This window comes from Microcebus murinus, chromosome 7, assembly GCF_040939455.1.
Source record: "Microcebus murinus isolate Inina chromosome 7, M.murinus_Inina_mat1.0, whole genome shotgun sequence".
Lineage (NCBI taxonomy): Eukaryota > Metazoa > Chordata > Mammalia > Primates > Cheirogaleidae > Microcebus > Microcebus murinus.
This window is the reverse complement of record NC_134110.1, coordinates 46,220,848-46,237,536: the sequence shown is the minus strand read 5'-3', so window position 1 is coordinate 46,237,536 and position 16,689 is coordinate 46,220,848. Positions and strand designations below refer to the sequence as shown.

General features: G+C 36.5%; 1 protein-coding gene across 1 annotated transcript in view; it reads left to right on the top strand.

Moving 5' to 3' along the window:
* Positions 1-14,174, top strand: part of MAL2 (mal, T cell differentiation protein 2) — a 35,915-nt gene extending 21,741 nt beyond the window's left edge. Inside the window, exons 3-4 of the mRNA XM_012753805.3 lie at positions 321-476; positions 3,300-14,174. Of these exons, the coding sequence (XP_012609259.2) occupies positions 321-476; positions 3,300-3,371 (228 nt within the window). The 3' untranslated portion in view covers positions 3,372-14,174. The remainder of the gene's footprint in view (positions 1-320; positions 477-3,299) is intronic.
* The last annotated feature ends 2,515 nt before the right edge of the window (positions 14,175-16,689 follow it).

The window sequence follows — 16,689 nt, the reverse complement described above, 5'->3', positions numbered from 1 at the left end:
ATTCCTTTTTTGTATTATGTTAATTAACATTGATATCTATGGCACCTTAATCTACACTGACATTATATATTTTATGATAAAATTCAGCATATGGGAAGGTTTGCCACTGTACCAGTTAAGATGGGTTGGTTGATTTTCATTTGAATTCTAATAGCCTGACATTGTTGCTAAAGCAGCCAGAATGAATAGCCAATGTAGTATAGTCAAGATCATTTCATTAAATGTTTTGATCTTGCTAAACCTAAACTTCATCATTTGAAAGAAGGAACAGAAAAAAATTATTATTTTTAATGATAGATGTTTTCTCTCTCCTCTCTCAGGATTTCGTCTACCATTTTACAGTGTTTGTCTTCTACTTCGGAGCCTTTTTACTGGAAGCAGCAGCCACGTCCCTGCACGATCTGCACTGTAATGCAACCATGACTGTGCAGCCGCTCCTGAGCGATAGCCAGTATAACATAAACGTAGCAGCCACCGTGAGTATTCAGTGAGCACAGTTCACCAGCACGGTCCCTCCATTGGCAAAGTCTCCAAGGAACTCCTCAGGCAACAGTTGTTCTCTTTAATAATATCCATTAGCATTAAACATATAATAGCTGTTTATTTGTATAATAATAACCTATGAGCACAGTGCCATTATCGCTCCAAGCACAAAGAGGTTGATATTCATCTAAGATCATAGCAAGCCAGTAGTACTGCTTGGCTTTTGCACAGCCTGTCTCTTTTGTACAAAAAAAAAAAAAAAATGGGCTTTTGACTTCTTATCACTTTTAGACATGGTAAGGGACATTTGTTCCCAGCTTTGCTCTTTAGTATTCAATGCCTATTTTAATTCAGTGAATATTTGCTGTGGGCCTGCCATGTATGCAAGCACTTTGCTGGGTGTTAGGGATAATGAGCTGCAGTTCCTGCCACTGAGGAAAGTGCAGGTGAGTGCAGAAGGCCAGTGTGCAGCCATTGCAACAGACGGCATGCAGATTAAATGCATTCCATGGAGGAACTTTTTGAATGTTTTTATCCTTTTTATGCACTGGAGTGAATTTGCCATTTTGTATTGACATAGGTAATATGAAGAAATTATATATATATTTTGTTTGTTTTTATAGATCATTTTTAAGATGTCAGAAATCCAAATTATTTTCTGAAATGTCTTGATATTTGATGACAGTATGTAGCAAGTTAGTGACCTTAATGTGTTACTGTTTTACCCAGATAACCCAATATACCACATAGTCATTGAAATCTGTCTAGAGAAGCACTGTCTAGTAGAACTTTCTACAGTGATAGGAATATTCTATATATATGCTATTCAGTATAGTGGCCACTGTCACATGTTGCTATTGAGCAATTGAAATCTAGCTAGTATGACGAAGGAACTGAATTTGTAGTGTCATTTAATTCTAATAAATTTAAATTCAAATAGCCAGATAATGGCTAGTGGCTATCATATTGGACAACACAGGTCTAGAATCTGGATTTTAAAGGGTAGAAGACAGATGATTTCAAGACCTATTGTAAGTTTCCCAAGTCTCTGTGGGGATTTGTCAAAATTTATTGAATGCCTACAATGAATTAGACTGAAGATAGGATTGCAACAGAAAAAAAGGCATGGTTCTAGCTTTGAAAGGCTTATAGTTTAGCTCAGTGATTTTAACCCTTTCTTTTATAAGAAATGAAACCATTTTACTTAATGAAATCCTTACCTAAAATCCAATAAATGTAGAAGATAAAAGCTTACGTGCCTTAGTTGAAGCAACGGAAGGGGGCCTTGAATGGTGCCCATCCTCTTTTCATGAAGCCGTCTCTGCCCACATCATCATCCCTCAGGTACTTTCATGGAATCTTTGTGATACAAGGGTTACAGTTGGAAAACTACTGCTTTTATCGATTTTACAAAGCAAAGTTCAGCAACTTGGAGTTGATTTTTTTTTTCTATTAGTCATAAATTCCTATAGTATTTTCCTTAGCGTGTCTCACTTCTAATCCCTTGTTTGCAATGGTGCAGCCTAGATTCTCATTACCTCTCCTGGATCATTGAAGTAGCCTCAAATTGGTCTAGGCAGGCACCCTCAGATCCTGCTTTCACAAGAATAGTAGGTGCTCAAGTATGTGATGATTGGCTGATGCCGTTAATTTCTCACTAACATACCTTTGCCCTAAAGGCCATCCATAGTGTACTTCTGCTCTGGCTGCCCTCCTCTGTGACTTTGTTTTTGTTCTCCTTCCGTTTCTCTCTGTGCCTAAGTGAGACCACCTCAGGAAACCTCCACATGCTTCAAGTTCTGCATTATGTCCCATTTCATCCAATCTAAGTAAATCACTAGTTTCTGAGTTTTAATACCACTAAAATGTATCAGCCATTCGTTTGTGATGTTAGATTGCATCCTTCACTTCTCTTTCAGTGTACCTGAGAAAGAGGAAAATTCCTTTTCACTAATAATAAATATCAAAAGTGATTGTTCTCATTCAGAGGACAATGTCTAGATTAGAAATGTACGGGAGAAACAACCAGCAGAGGGAGAGTGGGGAGAACAACAGAATGGTAATTAAACTGTGAAAATGTTCAACAGGTGAATCTGATATTCTTTCCCAGAGCTGTGGTTTCCTGGTTAAGAATCCCTGTACTAAGTCACAATGTTTTGTCGTATTGAACTGCTCTTGCTTTGTCTTGTAGTTTTCTAAGGGTCATAAACCCCAAAAGGGTGAGGACAATATCTACTATCTGTTGATATGTACCAAATATAGTGATACACACATAGTCAGTGCTAAGAAATCCACATTTAATACTAAGGACAGTAATTCACAGCAGAGTGCAGCCTTAAGGATGAGGACTGTCTCCCAGATGAGAAAGAGCCAATCTGATAATTCATTCCCATGTGTTTTCTTTGTTGAGTTCCAAAGTCACTTTCCATTGTCATAGAAACAATGTGATACATCCTCAGGTTCTGAGAGTTGCTGGCTTCCTTGGTTGTAAAAGCACTATATGAATAGATACTTTATACAGAATTTTTAAATACAGTGCCTGGGGGTTCACAAATAATAAGTGACCCCAGTATATGGACAAATGTTCAACGTGAAGCTTTCTACCAAAGATAAAATGACTAGAGGCTAGAATCTTTAAAGGAATAGATAATACCATGAAAAAGTAAAACAGTAGTACAAATCATCAAAAAAGAGAGCAATATAAAATATTTTTGTAAGTGTTGAAGTATCGTTAGGTAGGTTGGTCTTCACATAGTTGTTCCTTAGTTCCTAAGTCAGTTCTATAAATCTGATGTGAATTTTTGTTTCTTTTTTAGATTTTTACCTTTGTGACGACAGCTTGTTATGGTTGCAGTTTGGGTCTGGCTTTACGAAGATGGCGACCGTAGCACTCCTTAGAAACTAACAATTGTGTGTTAGTTCCATGTGTCTACTTTATATGTCTAATCAATTTGGATACCATTTTGTCCAGATGTAAAAACATTCCAAAAGAAATTTGTTTAGTATATATATAGAGAGAGACTCTTAAGTGCAAGTTGTGGTTTATTTCATGGATGAAATTTTAATTTTATTATGATGTTAAATAGAAAAATGACCTTTAATTTTATATCTTTTCTTTCTGCTTTTCTTTCTTTTTTAAAAATTTCTCTTATATCCATAAAATACAAAGATACTGTTTATTAAAAAGTAGTATCCCTTTCGTTTGGTTACTGAGTCACCTAAACCTTAATTTTAATAGGTAACTAAAACTCCTTAAGAAACACACATTTCAAATAGATTTCCCACTAAACTCTGTCTTTTAATGTAAAACAGGGATTGGCATACTTTTTCTACAATGGGCCAGAAGGTAGATATTTTAGGCTTTGTGGGCCATTCAGTTTCTGTTACAACTACTCACTTCTGCTGTTGTAGCATGAAAGCAGCTATAGATAATACATAAATGAAAGAGTGTGATTGTGTTCTAATAAAACTTTATTTACAAATACAGGGGAGGTTGCATTTAGCCCTTAGGCTATAGTTTGTCAACCTGTGTTATAAAACATTAATTATCGAACTGATTGTGAAAGGTTATAAACCTAATTAGACAGGCCACATAATCATTAGTCTCATGCAATAACTACATTGCCTTTGTGTTAATGGTTAAATTTTTACCCTTGGAGGGGCATATAATTTCTCAAGCTAGCTCAAGCAGACTCCTGGGTATAATAAAAAGTAATTTATGAAGTGAACTTTAGTTGCCTAATTAAACTAATGATCTAACAACTGAGCAAGATTCTCATTTGAGAGTCCTTCAGTGGGATCCCCAGAGACTATCACTACTGGCACTGGTATCTAGCCACTTAGGTCTTACTTCGGATTTATTTATGCTTCAGAATATAGTTGTTTGCCCTGTGCATGAATATATGAATATTTGTGTGTGGATATGTTAGACTTTCCAAATAGAACTCTCAGAAGATTTAACTTTTTACTTCTAATTATTTTGCATTACTCTGAATTAAATTTGAATAGAGTATTAAATATAAAGTTGTAGCTTCTTACATGTTTTGATGATAGCCCAGACATGTATGTTATTTTTGCATTGTTGACAGATAGACAAAATCAGTTTCAAAACAATAGCCAGCACAAAAACTGTCTCTGGCTGAATAGCACAGAAAAGTATTTTAACCCACCTATAGACTCATGGAAAGGTGCAAAAATGGCTTGAATGGAAGAACAAGATAGAGTTAGGCCATAGTTCCCACCACTAGGGCTTTTGGCTTGCTCTATTCTTTCAGCCCTTTGCATTATAGCTGAAGCATCCCCTAAGAGTGCCATGTATAAGTTGTACTATTAGATTTCATGGAACATAGAACAACCATGACCGACTGAGTAGCATGATTAAGGCTCAATGATGAAATGCCGTTAATCTAATAATCCCATAGAAAGAGAAACCTTGTTAGACTTTGGTTTTTGACAAAATTATAAAGACAAAAGACATGATTCAATATGTGGCTTGAGGAAATCAGTCTATGACTTTATACTCTTTTCTGTGATATCCAACTTCCTTGGTTTTTCTAGCTGCACACCACACACCTAAGCCTGTATTATGAATTATATATTATGAAGTAAGAAATGTGCCATAAGGATATATAGTCCATTCTAGTTGGAATTGTTAAAGTTAGTCTGCTAGAATTTAGTTGTGAGATATTTTTGTTTCCAAGGTATATGAGGTTTATGCTTGGTGGCATTAAATGATTTCATAACATGCTTTGGTGGTACTTTTGTAAATGGATTGCTTCTATATCATTAAGAACCAAGCCTAAGACTCACCTAACTGTGAACACTTAGATTTGTAGATGAATCGCATTCTAGATTTATAAGTTGAGTGATGAAGCACTTGAACAAAAATTATGGCATTTAAGAATTTCTTTACATATTTTAGGTGTAAAAATGAGAATATGTTGCTTGGTTTTAAAATCTGGTATAACTCCATGATAAAAAGAAATTTATTTTATAAGTGTTATGACTCTAATAAAAAGTATTCATTTGATAATATTTTTGGTCATCTATTTTTTTATACCATTCACTTTGAAATTCAGTTAAAGTTTTGATATAAACTTGACAGTGCTTCTAAACTTATATAAAAGAGATCTGTTATAAACATTTCTGTGTGAAAGAGAGTCTTCCAGGATATGTCAGTAAATCTTCTTTTTTTTCCTTTTATTTCATCATATTATGGAGGTACAAATACTGCTAGGGTTACAGACATTGCCCCTGCCCTCCCTCCCCCCATGTGTCTAATCCCTGGGTGGTGTGCGCCACACATGCCATGTAAGCATACACCCCTCTCCTCCTCCCCCTTCCCGTCTGCCCACCACCCGATAAAAAATTTGGGTTTTTTTTCCATTTTTTGTTTGCTTGTTTTTTGGGGTTTTTTTTTTGGTTTTTTTTTTGACATTTTGGTTACATTGTATATCCTTTCCTCTCCTGTCAATTCATGAGTAAATCTTTTTTTTGATGAAGGCAAAAGAGGTAAGTCTTTGGAAATAATATTGGAAAGAAAGTTTAAATAAAAATTATATTCTATTTTATTTAAAAAGCATTTATACTATGTGTCAGGCAGTGTCTTAAACATTTTTAAAATATTCGATCATTTAATCCTTATGATAACTCTATGAGGTAGATACTCTTAACCCATCTTAAAGATTAGGGGACTAAAACGCAGACCTTAAGAAACACTCAGGGCTGCCTACCTAGCGAGTGAGAAAGCCGGGTTTTAAAACCCAGCAGTCTGGTTCCAAAGTTCAGGCTCTTCATTGCTGTGTATGCTTCATTTCTCCTAGATTTTACATATATATCCAAAAATGTGAACTTCTTTTAACCCCCACCAAAAAAGTTTTTAGCAGAATGTTTAACAACATAATTGTTGATGATAGATGTCATCTTTTAGAACAATTTTGTCATTACCAAGGATTCATGATTTTAGCTGTAAAAATGTGGGCCAAATCTGCGTGATGAGGAAAAGGTTAGACAGCTTTAGTTTGCAAAGGTCCCTGGAGTTCTTGGCTGCCTGTATATTCCTTTGTTAATTCTGGCATGGACTACAGGGGCTTCAGTCTGCTGTATTACCTTATGTCAAGTCAGCCTTTTCCCGATTCATCCAGGCTTTCTGATCATCCCTGCAGCAGACTTCAGAAGGGTTCTCTAGTCTGAGATACACCATTGAGTCTTCACGCTTGGACTATGAATTTCCACCTCTGTGTGTTCCAGAACCTGGAATTCCAGGTCATTTTCACAGAAGCTCTATCCTTGACAAGATGCCTCAATTTATTATTATCACCCAGTGAGTCGGCATCTCAGGTGGCAACTTAACATGTTCATGGGGGAGGGGACCAGAGTTTGCTCCTTATTAGAATGTATGTATTTTTTTAATGTTTTGAAAGCCCAGTTTTGTAAAAAGAACACGTTACTTTTACTAGGCTGTGTCCTAACAGAAGGTCGGTACTAGTTCCTGTCTCTGGAGCACTCTTTTCTCAAGTTACTTACGTGGCTTGTTTCTGCATCCCTTTTAGGTCTTTGCTCAATTATCACATTTCCAGTGAGGCTTGACCTGAGTACCATGTTTAAACTTAATTAAATCTCACACCACCACTCTCTATTCGCCTTTCCTACATTTTTATCCATGGCACTTATATATTTTATATATATTGATAGCATATATGTATATAGCATTTATATATATATGTTTACATTGTCTTCTCCACTAGAATGTAAGATTTGTGGAGAGGAATTCTCTGTTGGGTTCTCTGCTGTCTCCCCAATGCCTAAAATAGAGCAGAGCAAATAGCAGGCACTCAGTAAATACATATTGAATTACTGACTGGATGAATAGTAGTGCCGATACCTTCCTCTTGTGTTCCTACCAATATAGTCTATAAAAATTGACTTTGTGCTTGAAAATGTCTACTATAAAATGGCTTGGGCTTTTTTTTTTTTTTTTTTACCAAAGCCTGGATGGATTTAGGGTGATTTCTAACCTTACAACCTCTCTAGTGATTTAATTAATATATTTCTATTATAAAAATACTATGTAATCCATCAGAGGGGTTGTGCATGTACAAATTAGACATTCCACCTAAAATCATTAGATCTTTATTCCAACATTTTATGACTAAAGTCACTATAGAATCAATTGACTTGGATAATCTTCAAAGCATGAAGGGAGCTAAGGACTATGGGTTAAAGGCTATTTTTTTTTTATAATTATAATGGGAGGTGAGGGCTGTGGCTAAAGTTTGGATCAGAAATTATGATAGGCATTGTTCTAAATCTAAGATGGAGTAGTGGTGTCTGTATATGTAATGTGGCATTTTAATTTTCATGTCTCCCAACTCCAAGCTTTATTCTTGGATATGTGTGAGAGTTAGTCTAGATGAAGGATGTTGTTGAATTCCCTATCAGTAGTTTTAACATATTCTAAGTATGCTAGGTGTCCTGAGTCAGTGTATAGTTTAACTGAAGCAATGATGTTCTTATTCATCTGTATGCTGAGTCACCCTGAAATTTGGCATGTTTTTAAGAGTTAAATAGGATATCTTACTGAATATACCAAGACTTTTGTGTGGATATTTTTTGGAACATGAATAATCTTGTTTTATACATAAGTGTCTAAAAATATTTAACAGTGATTGACTCAAGGTATGTTACTTTTAGGTAGTGGGTTTTTGCAGTGGTGTAAATTTTTGAGCATAAGTACTATATTTATGTATGTGAAATACATGAGCTTGTGTCTTCCACCTATTTTAAGTATTAGTAAATCATGTTCATTTTTAGATCATAAAATATTTCCTTTTTCACCCTATGTAATAGATTCCCCTCCATATTTCTTAAAGTACACACACTCCATTTTGGAGATCACAGGAATGGAGCCTTGACTTGACAGGAAACTGGATTTATCTCCTTTGCTGGTTAGAACATTGCTTTAATTTGCTAGGGTTGCCTTAACAGAGCACCACAAACTGGTAGCTTATGACAACAGAAATGTATTTTCTCATAGTTCTGGATAGTAGAAGTCTGAAGTCAATGTCTCAACAGGACCTTGCTTTCTCTCAGACTCTGATAGACTCCTTCCTTGCCTCCTCTTAGCTTCTCGTGGTGTTCCACAGTCCTTGTGTTCCGTGGCTTGCAGTAGTGCCACTCCAATCTCTGCCTCAGTTGTCACCTAGCATTCTCTCTGCATGTCTCTGTCTCTTGTTCTTATAAAGATACCAGTCACCCTAAATGACCTCATCTTAACTTGATTGCATTATCTACAGAGATTCTGTTTTCAAATAAATTATATTCACAGCTACTGAGAATTCAGATTTCAACATAATGTTCTGGGTGACACAATTCAAACTATAACAGTCATACCAAGTTTGTTTCAAGTTTGAGATTTCTTAGACATCCATGTTGAGAAAATAGTTGAATATACAAGTCTGTTTAGATGAACCATGCAAATTAAAAATATTTAGATGAAAGGTCTAAGTTTAAAATGTTTAGTTTCCATGAAAGTTCCAAGTTAAGAATGTTTAGGGTTATCAACTCTGGCACCCACTTGTTTACTGGATAAACCTGGGAACAAAGCAATCATCATTTCCTTCTCTATAAGACCAGAAAATACAATCTCCACTTGGAAGGGACCATTGTGAGAAGTTGATGGAATGATGAATGCAAAAGCCCTCTAGGAAATTTCAAGAACCATGTGAATGAAAGATCCTCACAGAGTCCACTGCTCTAAATTCAGCAATCATATATTTGGAACAAATATTTTTAATATACTTTAGAATATCACTGGTTTAGATTTAAAGCTAAATGTCAGCTTGCTTTGGGGCAGCTGATACATACCAATAATAATACATTATACATTGATGAAGATTCTTTAAAAAAAATAAGAGTTCTACACTTGAGAGTTTTTAGACTCTTGACATTTCCTTTAGGCAATATCTAAAAGTTGACCTCATCACTAAAATCACCACTCAAAGAACTTGTCAAAAGAAAGTTCTGCATCACTCTAGAGCAAGTAAGGAAGTCTTTTCAATTATTCAAAATATATATTGAGAATTTATTTGAGGCCAGGCATTGTGTAAGAGATGAGACTATTAATGGTGAATAAGACTCAACAACTGTCCTTAAAGAGAGAGACCAATGAGTAAATATGTAATTAATATTGAGCAAGTGCATTTTAAAGACAAGCATAGGATGCTATGAGACCACAGGGGAAGGCTAACCAACCTGGTCTTGGTGGGGAGAGGTATTGCAATGCTTCTTGTTGGAAGTGATATATAGGAGATCTGAAGAATGAATTAGAAGCCATCAAGAAAATAAGGAGAAGGGCATTCCAAGCAGAGACTCATTTGTAAAGACTCAAATAAAATAGAGATGATGTGCTCGGGAAGCAACGTGGTTCCATGCAACTGTAGCATGAAGAGTAAAATGATGATGAATATAGGGAAGTTGCTGCAGTTGTTAGCAAGAGCCCATTCATTATGAGGACCCTTCTGTGTCAATGCTGAGTTTGGATTTTGTCCTAAGAGGATCAAGGACACTTTGAACCAAATTGCACCTGCCCAGCTATTTCTCATAAATTCTCTTTCTTTACCTGTAGACTTTTTTGGTTTTTTGTTTTGCTTAAGCACTGTGAATATTGAAGCTTTCACCATTATCCCTGAAGAGTTTGTCCAACTCTCTTGGTTATATCACTTTCGTCTGAGTATTCTAGTGCTTAATTTCCAGAGCAGACAGCAGTTCACCTGCAGGCCCTCAGAGGTACCAGTCCTGTTTTTAAGTCCACCTTCCTTTCTCATTCTACTACATCACTCTCATAATCCCCTGATCCACTGCCAGGTATTCTGTGACCTGGTATTCTAAACTGGCAATGACCTAGCTCACAACTATCTCTTCTTTTTTCCAAAATGAAAAATGGGCAGAAGTCCCTCTTCTTTTTCAATTTTTACTAAAAGATTCAATAGCAATGATATATGGTATAATCATGTCCCTAGTCTTCTTGTCCCCAGACATTGCCTGGCCAATTTGAATTTGTATTTTTCCTTCAGTCTGAAAAGTGAAGCTTTCTCCTCCTGTCCATCATAGCCCAAAAGGTATATATAATGCTTTCCACACAATTTCCCATTAATCTATAAGAATTCAAATCACTTCTGATGTTTTGAGCTTTTCATTGGATACTTGACCTGAGGACATTTATTTTTTATTTCAGAATATTATGGGGATACAAATGCTCAGGTTGCATATATTGCCTTTGCCCTACCCAAGTTAGAGCTATAAGCATGTCCATTCCCCAAATGGTGCACACTGCACCCATTATGTTTGAATGTACCCATCTCCCCCTCCCCCTTCCCACTTGCCTGACACTCAATGAATGTTACTACTGTATGTGCACATTAGTGTTGATCAATTAATACCAATTTGATGGTGAGTATATGTGGTGCTTGTTTTTTCCATTCTTGTGATACTTCACTTAGTAGAATGGACTCCAGCTCTATCCAGGACAGTACAAGAGGCGCTAGATCACCATTGTTTTTTGTGGCTGAATAGTACTCCATGGTATACATATACCACATTTTATTAATCCACTCATGCATTGATGGGCACTTGGGTTGTTTCCACATCTGAAGACATTTATACTAAAGAATTTACTTCTAAACAGCAGCAGCAAAAATCTCCTTTGTGTGTTTTGTGGGTTTTGAGTCAGGAAAGGAGGCATATAAAACAGATCTTAGAAGAGGAATAAAGATCTACAGTGTTTTGAAATCAATGTAATTCTGCTGTCTGAATATTAGACATGTTGATGGCAACGAATGATTTCATGGTTCCTCTGGTGAATGGAGCTTTTCAATTCTGATGTGTTCCCTCTTTTGACTGTAGAATAATATTAGCAACTAACATTCATTGAGTATTTTTTATGTGCTAGTCACTCATCTAAGAATTTTATACATGTCAAATTTAATCTTCACAATACCCCAAGACATACTCTCATGCTCACCATTTTACACATGAAAACAGGGAAACTGAGATTAGGATGCTTGTGTAAGGTAACACAAGTAGAAGCACAGCCAAACTCTAAACCCAAGAAATCTGGCCCAAGAGACCAGGAAATATTGGCATGCAAAGCGTCTTTAAAGGTCACAATTCCCGAACTAGAGGCAAGGAGTTGAGTAGGTATATATTTTTTAGGTTTTATCACAGCCATGAATTTGATAAATGAATGCTCAAGAAATTCTGGAGTGTTTTGCAATGAAAAATAGAACATTTCTATGGAACTATAGCTACCTCTGGCTTTGCACCTCAGCACAGTATCAGTCTTTTCATCTGTCATTGGAATGCTGCAAAGGGCACGAGGCTATGAAGTGTATAAATGAATGGAAACAAATGCAACATTGGTTTCCCCTCTTCCATTGGGTTCTGTCCTACAGTTTATGCTGCCTGAGCCAAAGCTTTCCAGAACTCTGGTGAAATCTGGTCACTCGCTCACGATAGATAGCTGTGAGACAACCCTACAAATCAAACAGCCCCAAAACAACACTTCAGTCCAACATTGGGATGCTTCCTTATGGAATCTGGTGAGTCAGGATTTATGTTTGCAATTCAAAGTTACACATGACGGTTCATTGTCTGGCCCATTGTTTTTTTCTTTCGATCACATGATAATATCTATTTTTATTAAATTCAGTAGAGTCAAAGAGCCTGCAATGCTAAAACCAGTGTTTGTAACTGTTCCTTTAGTTGTTCTTGCATTCAACCAGGAGAGGGCAGTCAGAGAACATTTTAGAGACTAGGCAGCTGCTCAAGGGTGGGAAACTTCAGAAAGATTTTCCATTTTAATATGATGTAGTCTTGAGCCCTTTTCCTCGGAGCAACATGAAAACCCAAATTTTAAGGCCATATGTAACATACTGTTCTAAGTAACAGCTGAGTTCTATGGCCCCTTTTAAGGCACTAGCCAAAGCTTAATCATTTTAAGCACCAACAGCAATAAACGTAATCAGAATTAAATTAAAGCAAAAAGGTAATCAGAACAGAGCAGGGGTTGGTGGGATTGTAAGACAAAACATCAGTGTCTTTCATGTCCTTGAGACACTCAGTACATTACAATTAAGAGTTATCTTTTCAACACCTTGCAATATCTTTCACTGTTAATCAAAATACAATTTTGGAACCTATAAACTGGGCTCCATTTGTAAAACTTGGCTGCTTCTTCTGCTGATGCTGAGCATAGCTTTTTCACCCTTTGCTAAAAACTTTAGCTGTGTTTGAGTTATTAATAACAACACAGGCTTAAGGCTGTCAGGTATTTCACACAAGAAGCAAAAGCAAACAGGCTACATCTTGTAGTAAACTTTCTATTTTTGTCTTTGCCTTCTTGATTGAAGTCACAGTTATTCCTGCAACCAGTTTTGTCAGGTCATTCCATAAAAGGAAGACAGTGTTTGGAGCCAGGTAGAACTTGTTTCATATGTTGGCTCAGTGGTGAGTTTTGGGGCAAGTCTTATATAATTTCTAGGTCAATTTTTCCCCCAGCAAGGTATACATTGCTCTGATGTCACTGAGCAGTAAGAATGAAGTAAGAGCAGCTACTGCTGCTGCTATTGTTTTATCATTATTTCGACCAAATTAGCCAGATACTAACCAGTGACTGCCCTCCAAGGAGTAGCTCAGCCTTGGCTTTGCTCTGGTAATATATCTATAAGTTCAAATCATTCTAGCTTTTACCTAAATGCCAGTGTTTAATATTAAGGATCAGAATTTGAATTTGGGGTTTTTAACCCCTCCCCCAAATTTTCATAGTCCTCAAATTCTCTCTTTTATATAAAATCCTTTCTTATATATGCCTTCAGGAATGCCAACACCAAAAGTAATAAGAAATAGTAGTGAAAACATCTTCTCATTACTTTAGTTGCAGCTGAATCCAAGTATGTATAGCAGTTACCTCTTAGAAAGGAACCTGATCTGTTTCATAAAGAAACAATATTTTCAGCAAATACTGCAAGTATAAAAAAATTATTCTTAGGTGATTTGTATATTGCATTGCATTTTATATATGTAAACTTCATGCATAAATAAAACTATCAATTTCAGCAAAACACTTTCACAAACATAATCTTTTTATTTACAACAGTCCTCTAATAAGGCAGATATTATTCCTTTTCTACCAAAAAATAAAGTGATGCTAATGGATCACACCATTAGTTGTACACAGATCTCAGAAGCCAGGTTTCTAAACTCATAGTCCAGTATGTTTTATTTAGTACATCATCTTCAGAGTCCAACTTCAAGCAATTTAAATAAGGATGTTATTTATAAGGAGTTGGCAACTGTACCACCCTCCACCCTTGTTCTCAGAAAGTACTCCAGTGGCTGGTATAATATCCTTTGACCACCTTTAATACTACAAAGTAGAATGAATTTATAATTCACCATCCCATCCCAGAGGTAACCAAAAATCTCTGCAAATTTTTATGTCAAAGATGTAATGGAGTTAGTCCATGAGGAGACCCTGGCAGCTAAAAAGGCAGATTCTTCGATCTTCAAGCTAGCAACACTTTTGATAGGCTGCTTAACTGTTGGTAGTCACAGTGAAACTCAGCAAGACAAAGAACTAAAAGAACACACCATCATTTGGATGATAAGACTGGAATTATTTGTTGCAAAGAACTGAGTTATAGTCTTTATCTAGTTTTTCAGTATGAATGATTGGCATTGGTGTGTTTGTTAGTAAACTCTTTATTCTCAGCGAATCCTAAAGAATAAAGGAAGTACTAGGATACTGCATAGGCACTGGTAATTAATAAGAAATTGCTAATGAGAGTGCCAGAAAAGGGTAACAGGTATTTTTCGCTGGTGCCACAGTAATATCAAGGCTGACTGTGTGTCAGGGCTGCATGATAGGGACTTTTCATATGTTGTTTCATTCAATCCTCATGACAACTCTCTGTGATAGGAACAGTCATTATTAAACCAGTACAGATAACAAAGGGAAGCTCAAGGTGGGGCCCTTTGCATGAGCCAAAGGCTTTCACAAGGAGATAATGAGAAAATGAGGTCACAGTGGAGGTGGGGAACAAATTATAACAGGCCTTGGACGATAAGCTATTGGCTTAATATTTTATTCTGCAAGCTCTGGAGAAACACTGAAACCTAAAGGAGTATTTTCATAGGATTATTCTAGCTGCAATGTGTAGGAGCAGAGTGAAGGGAGAGAGGATGAGGGTAGCCAGCAAGCTAGTGCAATAATCTAGACGTGCACAGATGATGGCAGGATACGAAGAGTGGGGAGAGGAAGGAAGGCAGGATTCCATAGATGATGTGGTATGTGGTGGTCAAGGAGTGTGTCCAAGATTTAGAGGCTCAAAGAATCAGGGCTTTGGATGCTGATGTAGAAGGAGATAAAAAATAAAATAAATTCGTACTGATATAGGAGTTTCTTTTTAAAAATCAACCTGTGATGTTAAATGGTGTGCTTTTTCTTGTAAATGTGAAGGTCTAAGTGTAGAAGAACAAACTAAAAGTCTTCATATTATAACTCTGCTGGTCATCCAATATTACAAACGTTCCATGATCTGGGCACAGGCATGGATGGGCTTCTCATGCCTGGAGCCCATGTGATGAGTTGAGGCCATATGGGCTCTAAGATTAGGGATTATTTGTTACTGCAGAATAACTTTGCTTATCCTGAATGATAGACTCATAGTTTGGATCATGAAAAATCAAAAGAGCATTTCCTAGAGTTAACAGGCCAATATCTAACACTTTAGAAAAGTAAAAACATATCGAATGCTTTATGGGAGACTTAATAGTGGGAGAGGGAAGTGTGTGTGTGTGTGTGTGTGTGTGTGTGTGTGTGTGTGTGTGTATGTGTGTGTGATCATTCGTTCCTTCATCCAACCAGTTTGTTGAAGGAATTTTGGGGTCAATGAGGATATGAACTTTTTGACCTCCACTCACAACAATCTTGCAATTCTATGAAAGAAAATGGACATTATGACATATTTGTAATAGGATTCTACATAGAGTGCTATAGGTATGTAGAGGAGAATAGTGATCCCAGCTGGGCATGATCAGAAAAACTTCCTGGAGAAGTAGGTGTCTAAGCTGAGTCTGAATCATAAATATATATTCATTAGGTATTTGAGAGGATGAAGCAGTTTTAGAAAATGAGGATACCTGTGCAAAGAAATAAGACAAAATGTCTTGAGCATGTTGGGAGAATGATAAATAGTTTTCTGTGATTGGAACACATGGTGGGAACCAAAAGCGAGTCTAGATGCTAGGGGCCAGATCACCTGGAGTGTAGTATGAATACACTAGAGTTTAGACTTTATCTTGAAGGTGAGGAAAGCTATGGACTTGTAGCACAGCTATGACTTGATCATATTTTTGTTTGGAAAAAAATTTCTCTAACAGCAATGGAGAGAATGGATCATAAAAAGTGGTAACTGGAAACAAGTGAGTTAGGAGGTCACTAAGTAATCCAGGCAAAGATGATGAAGTTCAGAATTAGAACAGTGACAGAGCAAACGGTGGGGGAAAAAAGCTGTGTGTGTGACAATGGGGAGGGAGGATGGGAAGAAAGAAGGAGGAGGACATTATAAATTTGATTTGAAACTCAAAAGCACAGTCATTTTGGTAAATGAGCTCCTGATCTCAGAAGATTCATATGAACCAGAGATACAGCTTTGGAGATGTGAGCATACAAGGGGTAGGTGATCTATTAGCTCATTAATGGAAAATGAGCAGAGGAACAAGAGAACTGAAACACTAACACATGAGGAGTAAGAAAAGGAAAAGTAGTAGCTCAAAAAAGAAATCAAGAAGAACCATCTGGAGATTTAGATACGTGGTGTCTTGATGAAAATCAGTAAAAGAGAGATCCAGGAAAAGTGCTCAAACCATCAAATGCTGGAGAGGCCATTCATAAACTTGACATAGATCATTCAGTAGAGAGGTTGGGAAAACGAGATGCGAACACAGGCAATGAGCCAAAAGTGGATAGAAAGTATTCATTTCACAAACAGTTATTAAACACCTACTGTAGACTTGCACAGGAGGTAAAGTCCATGTGTCTTGACATTTTTACAGAAAAAAAATTCAACTTATTCATTGACATCCTAGATTCTATCTCTTTTCTTCATCTTATGTAAAATCATCTCAATCAACTCTAGAACCTACAGG